General features: G+C 42.6%; 1 protein-coding gene across 1 annotated transcript in view; it reads right to left on the bottom strand.

Moving 5' to 3' along the window:
• Positions 1-294: 294 nt before the first annotated feature.
• LOC133113292 (complement C3-like) overlaps positions 295-16,830 on the bottom strand; it is a 34,723-nt gene continuing 18,187 nt past the window's right edge. The window contains exons 22-44 of the mRNA XM_061222950.1: positions 16,521-16,609; positions 16,235-16,374; positions 15,291-15,506; positions 13,616-13,676; positions 10,848-10,934; positions 10,526-10,729; positions 9,823-9,898; positions 9,171-9,330; positions 8,716-8,805; positions 8,234-8,381; positions 6,773-6,936; positions 6,139-6,297; positions 5,854-5,913; positions 4,601-4,691; positions 3,954-4,002; positions 3,433-3,523; positions 3,129-3,218; positions 2,875-2,980; positions 2,685-2,774; positions 2,516-2,596; positions 1,920-2,003; positions 1,559-1,694; positions 295-1,113 (exon numbers count right to left, since the gene is read on the bottom strand). Coding sequence (XP_061078934.1) covers positions 1,023-1,113; positions 1,559-1,694; positions 1,920-2,003; positions 2,516-2,596; positions 2,685-2,774; positions 2,875-2,980; positions 3,129-3,218; positions 3,433-3,523; positions 3,954-4,002; positions 4,601-4,691; positions 5,854-5,913; positions 6,139-6,297; positions 6,773-6,936; positions 8,234-8,381; positions 8,716-8,805; positions 9,171-9,330; positions 9,823-9,898; positions 10,526-10,729; positions 10,848-10,934; positions 13,616-13,676; positions 15,291-15,506; positions 16,235-16,374; positions 16,521-16,609 — 2,563 coding nt within the window. The 3' untranslated portion in view covers positions 295-1,022. The remainder of the gene's footprint in view (positions 1,114-1,558; positions 1,695-1,919; positions 2,004-2,515; positions 2,597-2,684; positions 2,775-2,874; positions 2,981-3,128; positions 3,219-3,432; positions 3,524-3,953; positions 4,003-4,600; positions 4,692-5,853; positions 5,914-6,138; positions 6,298-6,772; positions 6,937-8,233; positions 8,382-8,715; positions 8,806-9,170; positions 9,331-9,822; positions 9,899-10,525; positions 10,730-10,847; positions 10,935-13,615; positions 13,677-15,290; positions 15,507-16,234; positions 16,375-16,520; positions 16,610-16,830) is intronic.

The following is a 16,830-nucleotide window of genomic DNA, read 5'->3' as shown; positions in this document are numbered from 1 at the left end:
TTCACTTACTGTTCCTTAGGCTCTAAAATGAAATGTTTCTCACAGATTTTTCACATTTCTTGATAAAAAGCTAGTAATTTAGGAGACAATACATGTCAAAAATATTTTCTTGCAATATTTGTGTGTTTATTTAAACTGTTGGACTCAATTTCACCCTAAACGTAATCAGGATTTAACATTTTCGAGGCTAAACCAGCTGGGGACATATGTTCAATGAGGTACCTTGGCTGAATGGCCGGCCTGTAGCATAGTGGTTAAGGTGAAGGACTGGGACACGCAAGGTTGGTGGTTCTAATCCCGGTGTAGCCACAATAAGATCCACACAGCTGTTGGGCCCTTGAGCAAGGGCCTTAACCCTGCATTGCAGGGGAGGATTGTCTCCTGCTTAGTCTAATCAACTGTATGTCGCTCTGGATAAGAGCATCTGCCAAAATGCCAATAATGTAATGTAATGAATGGGCCCAACACCACATAGCTTGAGACCACCACTATGTCCTGGTCCAGTATCATTTGGGCACACAGTATACACATTCTTTATAAAGAATTCCAGTCAATCATTTTATTTAAATATTTATTTGGTGGCATTCAGGTCCTGTTGTGCAGTAATCTGACTCCACAGAATTACATTCTGACCAATGCAGCTTAACTGTACCGTCCAGAGATCGTCTGCTTCTGATTCGAATCGGAGTGTTGTGGTTGACATGATCGAATGCCACCAACGTGCAACCCCCGGCTGTCACAGACAATAGTCAACACCCAGGTACAATACTGAAATACAGGCCGCCCTGCTCTTTGTTTGTTTATAGTGCCGGGGCAGCCTGTAGCGTGGTGGTGAAGATACATGACCCACAAGGTCGGTGGTTCGATCCCCGGTGTAGCCACAGTCGTTGGGCCTCCTGCTTAGTCTAATCAACGGGAAGTCGATTTGGATAAACCTCAGCCAAAATGACATGTAATGTAATGTAGTGTTTGTAAATTATAATGGTGGAGATGTTTTGTTGGAGGAACGTTATCATTCAGCATTATTCCTGACACCAGCGAACAGGCCTCAGGCACTCCACCTCCATGGGGCAGTATTCAATCCAGGTGCCCCTGCCCAGCATGTATATCATCCTGAAAGGAAGGACATGCCAGTGCCATAATAAACATACTCATGTACACACACACAGGACACTAATAACACACAGCAGCATGTACACACACACACACAGTATACATCATCATCATGTGCATGCACACGTACACACAAGCATATACATACAGACTACATTCATATGCATCAATAAAAAGACATTTTACACACAAACACCAGCATGCTTATTACAGTATATTCACTGTATGCATACATCCAGTGGAAAAAAGAATATCTATTATGTATGTATGTATATATAATGTACAAAAATACGTCATAAACACATAATTTCACTGGAATTAATGCATTTCCTTAAAGTCCTGGGGTGAAGATGGTTTAATTAATCCACTGTTCACCTCAGCGGGTTTACCACGCCCTTTACTGTGTGCCGGAGACGGTGCCAATCAGAAGGCTTGTTCAACTCACCCGTCCCCTCCAATGATGAGATCCACAGACTTGCCCATGATCAGGTAGGTCTTTCCTTCTGTCAGGTCGATGGCCTCTCTGCACTGGGGATGGGCCACAAACGTACGATTTTCGCCCCTTACCCCGGAGTCAGTGCCTGCAGAGAGGCAGAGGCGTGAAAATGTGTGAGGATAAGTTATCCCTGTTCCACCAACACTGTGTATACTGTTGCATGAAAAGTCATGACAAACACAACATAAGGATTATTACAGGCAATAACTGTGGAAAAAAGCCCAAATCAGCCCATAAAAACTTAAATGAAGATTTTTTTTATTTATTAAACCGAATTCAGAGAGGCTGAAGGATACGTTTCGAACGTTACCTTCTTTGATGACATCCTCCACAAGGACAGTGAAGCGGTCTGTGGTGGGAGACAGATGAGCGTGGAGCACTTTGGCTTTGTACACTGCAGAAGAGTGGCATGGTTAGTGAAGCACAATGGGGATTACTCAGTTAGCTGGAAAAGTTCACAGAGTAAAACCCGGAACAGCAGTCCGTGTTCCAGTTTTGAAAGAGTTATCAGGGAATTTATCCAGTAATCAGTAATCCCGCTTTGTGGTATATCCCCCAGTTCATATTTTTCTGTTTGATATACACTCAGTGAGCACTTTATTAGGTATTTATTAGATTTAGAGGTTTGACGAGTTGATCACAGCAAATCGGCAGTTTCTGAGATACTCAAACCACCCTGGTACCAATAATCATTCCACGGTCAAGGTCACTTAGATCTCTTCCCCATTATGATATTTGGTCTGAATAACAGCTGAACCTCTTGACTGCATGCTTTTATGCATTTAGTTGCTGCCACGTGGACTGGCCGATTAAACATTTGCATTAGCAAGCTGGTGTACAGGTCTACCTAATAAATTGCTCACTGAGAGTAGATCAGACATACGGGTTGACCGCAGGTGACCGCACCGTAATCCATCCCGGCCTCGCAGGCTGCAGTCTCACGGTCCAGTTCATCCACATTATTCTTCTTCTGGTAGCTGCAGTTTTCTGCGAGAGGTAGAGTAAACTTGAGGACATCCAATGCTAGGCCTCCTCTGTGACATCACTTCCTGCATGATGGATGTGCGCACCCTACCTTCTGCACAGTGGCATACATTCTCGTGGCAGATCCTGTTCAGGGCCCCATCCTTCTTCTCCGGGTGATAAAACTTTGTGCAGCGGCTTTCTGCGGTGAGACATTTTTTTTTCTTCCCCACACTGCAGGTACGTTTCCTTAAGCTCAAAAAGTAGATCCTGTTTACCAAGCAGGTAGGATCTGAACTCACCCATGGAGTTGTACTCATACAGAGTAACAGCAGCTGGCTGAAGCAGACCCACTCTGTTCATCTTATGTATCCTGAAGACCACTCTGTCAGACAGAGGGTGGGAAAGCTGATAAAAGACAGAGAAAGGGGTGGTAGAGAAAAAGCCAAATACTTTGTGTGACCATCAGCAACCAGCCAAATATAGAGTAACAGGAGCAGGCAGACAACAAAAAAGGTGCTTTTAGCTAAACCAGAGAAACCTAAGACCACAACACCTTATCCAGGTAGAAAATGAGGGAGCCCTTTTCAGATAGCTGTTTGTCCATCTCGATCTTCTGGATGTATCTGTCCCTTCCTGTGGTTAACTGTCAGGGAGAAATGTGAAACAAGGCCACGAGGATGTCCAATCAGTCAATATGTCAAAAAGATCAGTTGGACAGTGATGTAATTTTGCAAACAGCTACCCCAGACTCAAGTCAAGCAAGTGAACAATAAAGATAGCATAGTCTATTTGAACGGTTATTTTAATTAGTCAGTAGCATGGTTATCCACAGTGATGGACCCAGTCTCTTTCCTCACCTTCTCGAGGTCCTTCTCATCTGGAATGAAGCCTGTGAGCATGGTAACATCCAGGATAAACATGGTGGCATCTCTGTAGGGGGGCCGGTGTCTTGGGAACAGGATTTGCGTAAACCAAAAAATCAGAACACATTAATATCCCCATTCTCTCTCCGGTTTGGGATGCGCGCTGGAATCCGAGGTCCGGTCTCATCCCTGTAGCAGCACACACTTGCACATTTGTCAACTGGAGCCTTCAGTTTATTTCACATAAAACAACAATAAAATGGCAGTTCAACTCAAAGAACAGACCGTTACTACCTTTTAAAGTCGTTATAGATATTTGACACATCCGTGAAACATGGTATGACCACCACTGTGTAAGCTTTCTCTGAAAAGTTTGAAGTAGTCATAACATTATGGGTTTGAGAAATCAAAAGTGTATATTTATCAGTGCTTTCTGGGGATTTTAAAGTTTTTCCTGTAAAAAAAATCCCTGTAAAGAATTGCAAGAGATGTGATTTGGTTTCGGTTCAACTTACATCATCTCAATAGTGAGCTTGTACGTTTCCAGAGTGTTGTCCTTGGTAACTGCAAAATGAATATGAACAAAATGGGCTTTAATCAATTTACCATTAAATACAGACAGAGCAACGGTTTGCATGTAAAATCCAGGTAACATTGATATCCAAAGCAAATTCCCCTGGGAAACTGGGAAAAAAAAACATGAACTAAAAATGGTAATGGAATGGTAAATTAAGAATATCTCTCATTTTGTTCCTGTTTCAAAATATACATAGTGTTCTCATATTTGCATCTAAAAAGGCAATTGTCTTTGTTGATAAACAAAATGGAGAAGTCCACTGTGGGACAGCTATCTCCAAAGCATTCCCTTCAATACACAATGAAGGACCATGCAAACCATAACCCTGGGTACCAAAAACAGTTAATGTCCCTTCAAAAGGGAAGACTTACTGCTGGAACAAGAGAGTCAGCAGGCTCGAAGTGCAGTGCTCTGTTGCCTATAAACAAGGTCATTTTAAAAGTGATTAAGAAAAAAAGTAGGCAATTTGTGAAGCAGGAACCAAAAAGAGAGATGTTTTTAAATGTACCATTCTCTATACTTGGAGGTGAGGGTTTTTAGTTTTTTTCTAGTGGAGGTGTTGCTTCAGTTCCCAGTATACTGTACCAGTAGGTTCCTTCACTAGCTTCACCTCCAGTTCAAAGTTCAGGCACTCCGGCTCCTCTTCCTCAGGAAAAGCGTTGTATATCGTCATCACCTGTAATGCACCATCACAGATTGTTTAGGAATTATTAATTGCAAGAAATATGAAATACAATACAAAAGATACAAGTAACGTACATTTTGTGATCAACTTGAAAAAAAAAAAATATATATATATATAAATATAGGAAACAAAAAAAAGACAGGACAACAACACCCCCCCTCAAGATTTAATCGCATGAAACATTTTCAGCTCCGGTTACAAAAAAAGGAAAAGGCCTATTCGTGTTGACTGAGCAGTATCCATTTTGTTTGTAATTTATACAATTACCTAAATTATCGCACAGCATCTTTCTGCCAGAGATATGACTGCAGATTGCAGTAGCCTTCCCTGCAAACCTTTCACCTCTAAAACCCCACAGTTGTATTGCTTGGTGTGCTCTGTAGCGATTCCAGATTCACCATGAAGTAATGCCACACTGCAAAAAATGTCACACCTATTTACGCAATAAGATTAAGGTAAGTTAACATATGAATCAGTAATACTATGCGTTATATCAATTTAATCAGTAATATTATGTTATATTTATTCAATAATAATACTTGTAATCTGTTACCTTGATTTTTACGGTGTATCATTTTTTACAGTGCACATGGCATATTCTCAAGTCAATCTGCATTAAATAAAAGCAAAAGATATTCCATCTGAAGGAAGATTGTGGAACTCTTTTACATGAAATCTCCAGTCACAATGTTTTCATATTAATTGCACTTAGCAACATTTTAAAACGTGTGGCATTACATGGTACTGCACGTGGTGAAACTTATGTCGGAATGGATCCCATGCATTTTGAAATATGGCGGATGGTCTTTCTTTTTTTTTTTTATATGAAAAATTCTAAAGGTTCTGGAGCACCTGTTAAGATAGATATGATCATGAGCACCAGTACGTACCAAAATATTTAAATAACAATGAGCTTACAAGATTTCCATTTTCATTAAATAATTATAACTTTGAATGCAATTCACTTATGATAATCTGCTTATATAAGTACACATATCATATAATTAAATATTAAGTGTTTATAGACAACTTTACATAGCTTACAAGCATTTTTAATTATGAAAAATCTGGTTTAAGCATGTTTTAATGTTGTGACTGATCGGTGTAAAGGAGAGAGGCTTTGCCCAGGATGACCAGTTGACACTAGACTCACCGACAACGTCCCTTGGCCTGTTCCTTTGGCAGTGACACTCAGGTTTTCATCAAAATGAATCTGTAAACAAAAACAACTGTTCCTTACTGACCGAAGAGCAGTTTTCTTATGGCAGTTTTCTCTTGCTCTCTACCTCACTCAGTTTCTTTCAAGACTTTCTTCACGCACCCTTCTTCCATCATACACTCCATCACCACATTATCTTTTCTCTCTCACTCTCTCATGTTCTCTCTCTCTCTCTCTGCTCTTCCACCATTTCTTTCTCTATTTCTGCCCCGGGCTCACCCTCTCCGTGCGGGTGAGGTGAGCGTTGCCCCAGTTGAATGTCCACTTGACGGGTTTGCTACGGCTGGCCACACCGAGACTCACTTGCAAGTCAATGCTTTTCACACCGGATACTTCCGTCATGTACATTGCCACAGCCTGGAAAACTATGATGGTTGCCTGTGGGGGAACAGCAGAGGGCAGTGATGAGTCGTCCTCCCGATGCTAGCACTGTGCCTCTTGACATTGCGAAATGTGCTGGATCACACAGAAGGCTTAAACGGTGCGTGCAGTTGAGTGCATTATATGCTGCATTAAATTAATTGATGAGTGATCATGTGTGAACCAAAAACGTGAACTAAAAACGACATCCCATAAGAGTATAATATAGTTGTGTCAGAGTCCCTTTGAGTATGCAGCAGAAGCAGAGACCTTTGGGGATATTAGAGACCAGGTAAGATGGACTTTAGGTCTATAGATGGACTGAATAGCCTGTTATTGTCATAATTTATTTTTTTATATTATAATACCACATCATATAACACCGCAGAAAACGTAATTGGGGTATAATAGAGTACGTTCTGATGATATTTGTCACAGTGAATGTAGCCTGCAACGCCCACAATCTGTGGCTGAGTTGGCTAATTAACAGTACCTGAGCATACCGGAGTCCTCTGCTGTGAAACTTATGTTTTGTCAACCACCTGATGACGTGTCGAGCCTGGTTAAACTCCTTGGCCTTCACCAAGGCCAGCAGTGCATAGCCCGTAGCCTCGAGGGTGAAGAGGTGACTTCCGGGGACGGGCCAGTATGTTTTTTCTGTAACAGTAGATTGGAACATCATAATGGTTATAGTCTGAATTTTTTAATTTAATGTATGATGGAACTAATGTTTTTTTCTTATTCAGACCACGGACAATGTGCGAGTGAGATCCGCGATATTATGTCGCTAGCCATACTTCCATCAACGTTGTGGACGAGCTTGCAAGATGAATTCAGCGAATTTAAAACGCACAGAACTAAATGTACTGCTGTCATTAACTCTGTATTGACACCGCACTTCATAGAGGAGTTAAGGCAAGATATGGGCGAATCTACTTACTCTCTTTACCAGGACGAAACCACCGATAGGCCTATATGGTTTTTTAAAGTTTTTTTTTTAATGCAACTATTATAAATGTAAAATAATCATAATGTATTTAATGTATTCTCAGAGACATTCTAAGTTCAAAACAATGTTGGAACTGTCTTGCACTAATCATGAATTAAATTGTTTCGTATTTGCCAAATCAGTAGAGGGCTGTTTTCAGACGTGATTTGCGGGAACCTTCCAGTTCAACCGGTCTAATGTCCTAACGTTGAGAGGTGGATAATTGTAACCTTACTAGAAGGTATATTTTTATATATGAATATGATTATTGTTATGTATATACTCCTTATAGATATAAAATATATAGTGGAACTGGCTGCCTTCCCGTCTGTGTGACGTTCAGAATATAGTTAGCGAACGATCAATTTTGCTATGTGAACTAGTTAAAATAGCTAGGCTAAGCGAATTATGTTTGTGCAGTTAAGACTACGTTTAGATGTATGGGTAGTTATCGGTGTAACGTTAATGTTTCGATTCCTAACGACGGCAGGTTGGTAGGCAGCGGCTATCGCCAAAGGCACCTGGTAATTGCGCTGGTGAACGTTAGCTTTAAAATTTGCGGATTTATTGTAAAGCTTTTTATTTTATTTTTATTTTTTTTATCACTTTTAGCCAGTTAGCTGATAACACTTTCTGATGAGGTAAGGGTATGCGCATGGGCATTTTAGCGGCAGAGAATTAAATTAATAGTTTTAACTAACTTACTGCCGTAAAGATAAAAGAACAAAAATACGGAAATCTGCAGAGGGAACTGAGAGAACTCAGTTAGGTCACCGGGTTTTGGGACGACAAACTCTAACGCTATTGGCCAGAGAATGGAGGCTGCACACGGTCACTCAGTCCTGCATACCACGCCTGCCACATCCTACAGCTAGATGTTCAGTGCAGTCCCATTTCAACATTCACATAACGTTCCAGTGTTCTATTTGCCATATAGAATATGTATCATATATTATATATTATAACCAAATGAGAAGCGGTTCAGGATGTCCAGCTGGTGGTTCCCCTCATTGCTCAGAGCGTAAGCAGTGAGGGCCACTGCATAGGGGTTGGTCAGGCTGTGGATCCTCCGGGACAGGAACTTGCTGGCTTCCTTCATGCTGTCTGTCAGACTCTGTGGTAACGGAAAATGACACCAAAACAAACTAGAAAATCAGCTAAGAATAGATCAGCAGGGAGGGAGACACTGTTAGTCCTATATTTAAAAAATGTATTAGTAGCTGCAAGAGTTATCTGCGCTTTCGTTGTAATTATTGCATGGTGTGTACGGCGCCGCTGGGTATTGGCTGGCTGTTGTTGCCCTCCCGTGGTGTTTTTGTCTTCTTGTCACTGGTTGTGTGTTGGTGCCTTGTGACGAGACCGCGACACGAGGCAGCATGTAACGTGAAATGTCGCGCGTGACATGCGATGCACGTTTCTAGGCGCTGGCTGCTGGTCCCGGCACGTACCGTCTCGACGCACAAGCGGCGGGATTCCTGCATGGCGACGAGGACGAACGCGGTCAACGAGGCGTCGCTGTCTTTCCCGTGCACGCCACCCTGTGGCCAAAAAAAAAGCAGGAAATAAGCGTGAGTCTTGTCATCTCCAGTCAGACTGCCGACACTGCTGCTGCTCTTTACACCAGTAATACAGCACTGACAAGACTGAAAAGAGTGGCCTATATTCTCCACATATACAGCTGTCACATATCCAGCGTCTAATGTCAGGATAGTCTCCAGATTATCAAAAATGAACAATAAGCCGATTGCTTCGACTTACCTTTTGGTAAATGATTAAATTGAAGCAGGAGCAATGGGCTTATTATTTATTTGTGACGTGCACAGGGAACATATTTTGGAGGAGCCACGGGGTGGGGGATAACAGTATATCTGTTTTTTTCTGGAGGCCACCTGCAATAACATACCATCATCTCTGTGTAGTAGACTGGGGTATACTCTTTGAAAAAGCCACCTGGCTGCTGCGTGTTCAGGGCCAGCCACTTGAGGGCGCTGCAGAGCACATCTTCCCGAATGGTGACGAGTTTGTACGCCAGACCAAACACTTTGGCCACGTACGCTGTCAGCCTGGCGGAGAGACAAAGGAGTGCCTACCACATCAAAGCATTGTATCTTACATCCTGAACACCTTTGGATTCACCTAAATTAATCAAAATATGGATTTATCTGATTTTACTGATTATAATGTTTATTGGGTTTTGAAAACCTGTTTGTTATATTCAATTCAATTTCATTTGTTGGAAAACAGGACAATTGGCAAAGATGGGGCTTGAGAGAGGTTAAAAAAAACTCCCCAATGAGAAGGAATAAACTTACTTGAATGTTGTTGAGAAATAAATTATCTGGTGGGAATAAATCTTAGTAGAAACATGTATTATATGAAGAGTTGATCTTCTATTCGCTGGCCTCTATTGGATCCTCTATTGGCTGCCAGTTGTTATAGTGTTAGTGATTGGGCAGATGATACCCACTCACAGTGTTGGTCGAGCTGGTAAATGTTATAAGTGATAAGAACGGCTTGGCGGTTCAGTTGGCCAAGAACAATGGGAAGGGGCTCACCAGGTGCTAGATTTCTTGTCTTTCCAAACGCTATATGAGCCATCAGGTTTACGATAGTGCATCTGCTGAGTGTACCCTGAACATGGGGGGAAGGAGAAAAAATAGAAACATCAGCACCAAAAACAGAGCTGTTTCTCTGGGGGATTCCTGTATATACAAAAGGAAATACACAATATAATTTTAATTGCAATCATTTTCAAGTTGCTTGATGTCCTGAAACATGTCAGAAAATGTTTGATTCTTTGAATCATCGTCTGCAAATTACTCAAAAAGTGATGTATTTATTGGATATGTTTGAAGAAAAACTTCAGATATACTTCAAAATACACAAACATATATTTGTATTTGTGTATTTTGATATACAAAAACTACAGTATATTTCAAAAATGGACCTGATTAATATCATTCATTCATTCATTATCCTAATCCTAATCCTGAACAGGGCACGCACACCATTCACTCACACACTCATACCTATGGGCAATTTAGACTCTCCAATCAGCCTAACCTGCATGTCTTTGGACTGTGGGAGGAAACCAGAGTACCCGGAGGAAACCCACGCAGACACGGGGAGAACATGCAAACTCCGCACAGAGAGGCCCCGGCCGACCGGGATTCGAACCCAGGACCTCCTTGCTGTGAGGCGGCAGTGCGACCCACTGCACCATCCGTGCCGCCGGCTGGTTAATAGGTCACCTCTTACCCGTTGTGATGTATTTCAGGGCGAAGGCTCTGCGCCCGATGCCCACTTTCTCCCACTGGTGGGTGGTGTCCAGGTAGTGCGTTGCGATGACTGGCCCTGTCATGCCGATGATGTTGTGCTCGCCATTGCCTTTGGGCTGAGCTATGAGGTGGCCCATGGGGGAACCGCTGATGGCTTCCTGGACGGCCTGACTCAGCTGGTCGCCTGTACAGACAAAAAGCAAACGGGGCTGTGCTGGCATCGTTGCCTGCACTACCGCTAGCGGGAAGAATGAAATGCCGGAATCGTTCAGAAACGGCGAGCGCTTTTGACGTTCCTGTACCTGTCACGCTGATGTACGTGTGAGCGGGAGAACCTGGCACCCTGGATGATAGCTTCACGGCATTAATTTTCTGAGTCTGGGCTCCATCTGAAGGTAGCAGAAGACTGGAGAATGTCACTGTGAAACGGCCGCGTCACACATTTGTGCAGAGTGCTTACTCTCGGTATCATGAACATTACATTACATTACATTACATTACATTATTGGCATTTGGCAGACACTCTTATCCAGAGCGACATACAGTTGATTAGACTAAGCGGGAGACTCCTCCCCTGGAGTAATGCAGGGTTAAGGGCCTTGCTCAAAGGGCCCAACGGCTGTGCGGATCTTATCGTGGCTACACCGGGGATCGAACCGCCAACCTTTTGTGTCCCAGGTATGTACCTTAACCACTAAGCTACAGGCTGCCCCTAGTGAACTAGTCCAGGGGTCAGCAACCCTGGTCCTGGAGAGCCGCCGTGTGCTGGTTTTTGTTTTTGCCTTAATACCAGCAAACAATTCAGACCCAAGAAACCAGGTGAGGCAAGTTAACTGTCTAATCGACTGCTTTAATTGATCGATTAAGTGCTGAGTAACAGCGAAAGCCAGCACACCCTGCGGCTCTCCAGGACCAGGGTTGCCGAACCCCTGAACTAGTCGAACACATCAGCCAGAGAACCTTTCATTGATGAAGATTCTTTCAGTCGAACTGTTGCAAAAGCAATTCCCTTGTGCATTATCATAAAAGTCTCGTCGCATGGTGCGCCACTATAGCAAATGATTCCTTAATGGAATGTCCACTATTTGCAATGAATTCGAATCTTGTTATAACTTAACTCTTGCCTTAACCTAGTGTAACCCATGTATTTTTCCCCAATATAGAAAGGGTTAATGATATTTTCTATGATTTATGTGTTTTTACGTAAATCCCCTTAGTTCCACTAGAGGGCGCAGCGGACTATGTCACGTAGGTCACGTTCCTATGTCACGTCAGTCGAGAAATTACCAGCAAACAGATTTCTGTTGAGAAATTAGCTACAAATTTCGATAAAGATTTAAAATAAAAATAAGCCCTTTTAATTTGAGTTGGTTTAGTAAAACCTTTTGTATTAACAAAGACCAAGTGTCCGACGGTGAAAAGTCCACCTTTCATTGTTTAATATTCAAGTTTAATCGAGCGAAAGCTCCGGTGAGTTTCAGTTCATGAGTCATGCTAAGTATTGGGTGCATTTCATGTAGCTAATTTAGCTAATGTTAGCCTATGAAACGGCAGCGCCGTTGCGGTTTTCTTTTCGTGATTTCATGTAGATTTCATTTTGATGAGTTCATATTTCATGTAGATATTTAAAAAAAAAACCCAATCTGAGACAAAGTTGTGTAATATTAGTCTCTAAAAGAAGTAAGTAAGTTATAGCTCACGATGCTAGCTGAACTAGCTAAATAATGAACGAGGCATTCAGTTCATTTGTGCATTTGGTTCGTGTGTGCGATTTAACGTGAGTTGACGCTAATTGATGTAACTTTGATATAGATTAAGGACTGTACAGTCAAGATTCATATTTAGGTTTGAACTCTAATTGAAGCCGCTGCTGCGTGTAGGTTTTTTTTTTTTGTGGACGTTGAGAAAGTTGATCGGCGAGCCAAGACCCCCGAGCACGAGCGCCCTAGCTCAACTGCATGCACGCGCTCCACTCTGCATGTTCTCAACTCGGCACGCTGCACGCGCCAGGAACAGCGTCACCATTTCTGCCCAGGCTGCAGCAACGCACAGGAGACAGATAAGCAAATTGAGCGCTCTGAACCAAAATCACACTACCCGGGTAGATGGGACATATTGACATTTTTTATTTTATTTTCAAGGTTGCAACCTATTAGTCACAGGAAATCTTATTGGCCAATGTGTACATATGTTTGATATTATTGATCAGGGATTTGATTATTGCTAATAAAAGACCGGCATTTAATATTTGTTTTTTTATACCTTGTCCGTGTGCCTTGAATACTCCTAGAGTCAACCTAGAGTCTTTAACCCTTTGAGTTTTGATGAGAATCAATGCATCAGATATCTAGGCCCAAATAGAACCTGTTACACTAGTATTAATTCAAATGAATTGATAATGTTAATGAAGTGATGAAATGGCTTCTGATCCGAAGTTCAACACTGGGCACTCTAGTTTTTTTTATTTATATGTCTTTTTAAAATAGTCACAGGTCGAAATGAAGATTTGTTTTTATTTTATATCTATAGCCAAGTCATAAGGTTGAGGATTTTTTTATAAAAAAACAACGTTGTAGTTGCAAATGACTGCTGTTCCGGCTCATTTGTTCTGGACAGTGTGGGCCCGTGGTCCGTGTCGGTGTAATCGAAATGCATCCTCCTTTGCAGCTCTTAAATTAATTAACATTAGAAATTAACATTTCTAAATGCTGAAAATCATTTTCATACTCCCATGTAACATTGAAAAATACTGGTTTGATTGACATGACTGCTGAAATAACCTACCAGTACATTTTGTTGGCCACATATTGTATCTACCTGCATAAAGCAAATAATATTAGAAGATTTGAACGACTAGTCAAATCGTCGTTCCAAACTCACGGCTAAGACACGAAGAAAAATTCTTAGTCGGGGGCAGCCCTAATTCTGAGGAAACCACGATTTGGCATGGTCAGAACAGCCAGTAAGTTGCAGGGAAAATGTTTTCTTTCTTCACATCCAACAAAGGCTGGACTTTGTTCCACAGCCCTGTGGCTACATTTCTGTTGCCAAAGTGTGGTCAGACACATACCGTGTGCCGATGGATTCAGGACCAGGGTTATAACCTCCTTTTTAATTTTCACACCTTCGGCCTGTGAGAGAGACACAAGGATAAAGCAGGGGGCTTATATACTAACTGCCTTTCAACCTTTTCGCATTTTGGTATTCTTTTCATGGATGAATCTGAAAACAAAAGTGTAAAGTTAAAACTATTACACGAAATATTTGAAGACAGATAATTGACATTTGTCAATACATGGATTCAAAATAATATCTTTTGTTTCATGAATGTCTTCTGAATGTATTCAGTGAATTATTCCCCAGAATTTAGTATTCTGGATACGCACTGCTGTTTCCGTTACTCCCCAACCTTTTGCTTCATAAACCCAGTATTTTAGCTCTTCATAGTATAGCCTATTCATACAATTACATGTATGAAAGGTGGAAGAATATTTTCTCACCATAGTCTAATTCTGAAAATAAAAAATGGACCCCTGGACACACCATTTAAAGTAGTGCAATAATTATAGGTTGGACTGTCAAAAATATTTTTTCGAGCAAAGAGCCCGAGGCCTAGTATCTGTGTTTAGATAAATTAAATGAATTCAATCTTCCTTGCATACACAGCTAAAATACAGCTAACAGCAGTAGTAGTCAATGCATACTAATTACAGTGCACATTAAGTAGCATTGCTTATGACAACATTTTACATTTAACACATTTTACTCAATTTACAATGACATTTTCTGTAATTGAGTAGAACCCTAGAGAAGTCCCTTTGAGCACAGGAAAGGATGATGTCTCCTCGGCTTTTAAAGGTCCCATATTGTGTCTTTTCCGGTGTTTTATTTTTGGCCCTGATATCCATGAGACGGCGTTTGTGTGGTTTGAAGTACAAAAAAACTCTCTCTATCTATGTATTAAATACCCGTTCTCTGGCGCCTATCATAAGACCAGGCTTTTTTAGTGACTTGTCTTTAAGGCTCATTGACATCAATGAACCTCTGTTCTGATTGGCTGGTTTGCTCCAACTAAGCGAATGCTGTCTGTGCTGAGCGCTTGGATTGGTTCCGGTGAAAGGTGGGCCAGGTCCGCCCAGTAATTACATCAATATAGCGTGACTCATGTCGCCGTGACTGACTTCACTTGCCCACTTACAATAAGCAGCCCACAAGCCAACACTTTGCATATCTCTGTTTGCAGCTTGCGTTGGCATAGTTAAATATGAGAGTTCTAAATGGCATGGAACCCACTAATATTGCTTAAATTGTAAGCAATTATATTATATTAACACAAATTTTCATCTTACGGCATGGCTGTCAACGTCAGACATCGGACGCTGAGGGAACGAATAGATTGCAATTAATGACAGAGGCTCCACTAGCCATTGCGTCACGTTCGATGGCAGCGTCAAAGTTAGAGAATCACCGAGGTTCATTTCTCGATGGTTGACGTGCGCGTTCGTTCCCATGTAGTGAATTGATTTTAATGAGAAATGTAGTTGTTCTGCTTGTTTTTTCTTATTTACCTCCATACAGATGATAAAGTGGGTGGCTATTCACATGGGCTACGTGATCGTGCATGTACTACAGGTGTGGTGAACGTACACAGCTACCTCTAACACCTTTGCTCCCTGCCAAAACATCGGGCCCAAATGGATGACGAGCACTTTATTGACGGGTTGATGGGTCGGGGGTATTCTCACCACCACATGGAGGTCCTTCTTCACGCCATCTGTCTGTACCGAATCGGAGACGGCGGCTTTAACCTCGATGGAGTGCAAACCCAGGGCCAGCGGGATGACGACAAACGAGGTGGTGTTTGAAGACATGGGGTCCACGTACACCTCTGGCGCGCGGTACTTCCTCTTCTTGCTGGCCGCGCTGCACACCTGCGGCGTCTCCATCAGGTCCACTTGCACCTGCGCGAGGGAGGGAGGGAGGGATGCGCGTTACGTCTGCAACGCGAACGCCGCGTTCCTTCGCCCCGCTGTCGGGTGAGCATTGGTGCTAGCCTTCCAAGCAGTTAAGGGGTCTTCCCCAGCTTACCTCCAAAAAAATCAACAGACTCTACCCCCCTGCCAGACCTCATTGTTCAGCCTCCACAGGCCGCTTGGCACCTCCCCCTCTCTGAACTTCCACCTCACGCTCACAACTACTGTCTGTTCTGGCTCCACGGTGGTGGAATGAGGTCAGAACTGTAGAATCTCTTCCCACCTTCAAGCGCAAACTGAGGACGCACCTCTTCAAGCAGCACCTCTCCCTGTCCCTCCCTACCTCCCTGTGAACCTTAATTGTTGTCTTTCTGTGATTTACTTTTTTGTGTATCGGTATTTTTAGTTTGGCTAGGTAAGCAGTGTTTGGCTAGTTAAGTTTGGTCACTTTTGCTTTGTTGTTTGTTAGTTCATTTGTTTATAAAAAAAAATAAAAAAATAAAAAAATTCAAATAGGCCCTGGTCCTTATCTTTGTTGTACAGGTAGCAGTTGAAATTGTACTTCCCTCTAGGGTCTTTCAGCACACTTATCCCTGGTTATGGGTACGCACTTTGTTGTACGTCGCTCTGGATAAGAGCGTCCGCCAAATGCCATTAATGTAATGTAATGCAATGCAATGAGCCGAAAATGAAGGCGGCGCGCGGGAAGTTCTCGCCTTTATTTTCTCGTCGGCGTGGTTGTGAAGCACCGCCCTGACTTCCAGCTGCTCGTTGCGCACCGCGGCGTCGGGCAACTCCAGGTCGACGAAGAAGGATTTCGTCACCCTCATCTCGAAGGGATCCGCCACACAGATTCCTGCGGGCGGGAACGAGACACAGTCGCACTGCTTCACGGCACTTTGGCACGGCGGCCGCGGTCGATCCCCGTGGTGGGGGGGGGGGGGGTGTGGGAAGTAAGGGAGAAAGAAAAAAACGGATTTCTCGTTCAGGATGGGACGGTACCGTAGTCTTTGGACAGGCTGATAGCGGTGACCTCCCAGGTGGTGATGGAGTCCTTCAGGTAGCCGGTTGTTACGATTGAGGTGGACTGACTGAGACAAAGTAAATAAAGTGTTGCATCAGTTTCAGCCGTCCCGATCCCAAGCTTTTGGATATGTTGACGTAACATACGCGCGCGCCAGGGAAGCAATGCAGTCGATACACCGTTGACGCTGTCAGTTAAGTGAAGATGTGATGCTCAGAAAGTAGCACAATCTCCGTCATAGGAACCTCTTTATTTTACTGTTTATTTTTAATTTATGTATTTGAAAAA

The sequence above is a fragment of the Conger conger genome, chromosome 2 (assembly GCF_963514075.1).
Source record: "Conger conger chromosome 2, fConCon1.1, whole genome shotgun sequence".
NCBI classification, from domain to species: domain Eukaryota; kingdom Metazoa; phylum Chordata; class Actinopteri; order Anguilliformes; family Congridae; genus Conger; species Conger conger.
The sequence above is the reverse complement of the archived record's forward strand: the minus strand, read 5'-3'. Positions and strand labels throughout refer to the sequence as shown.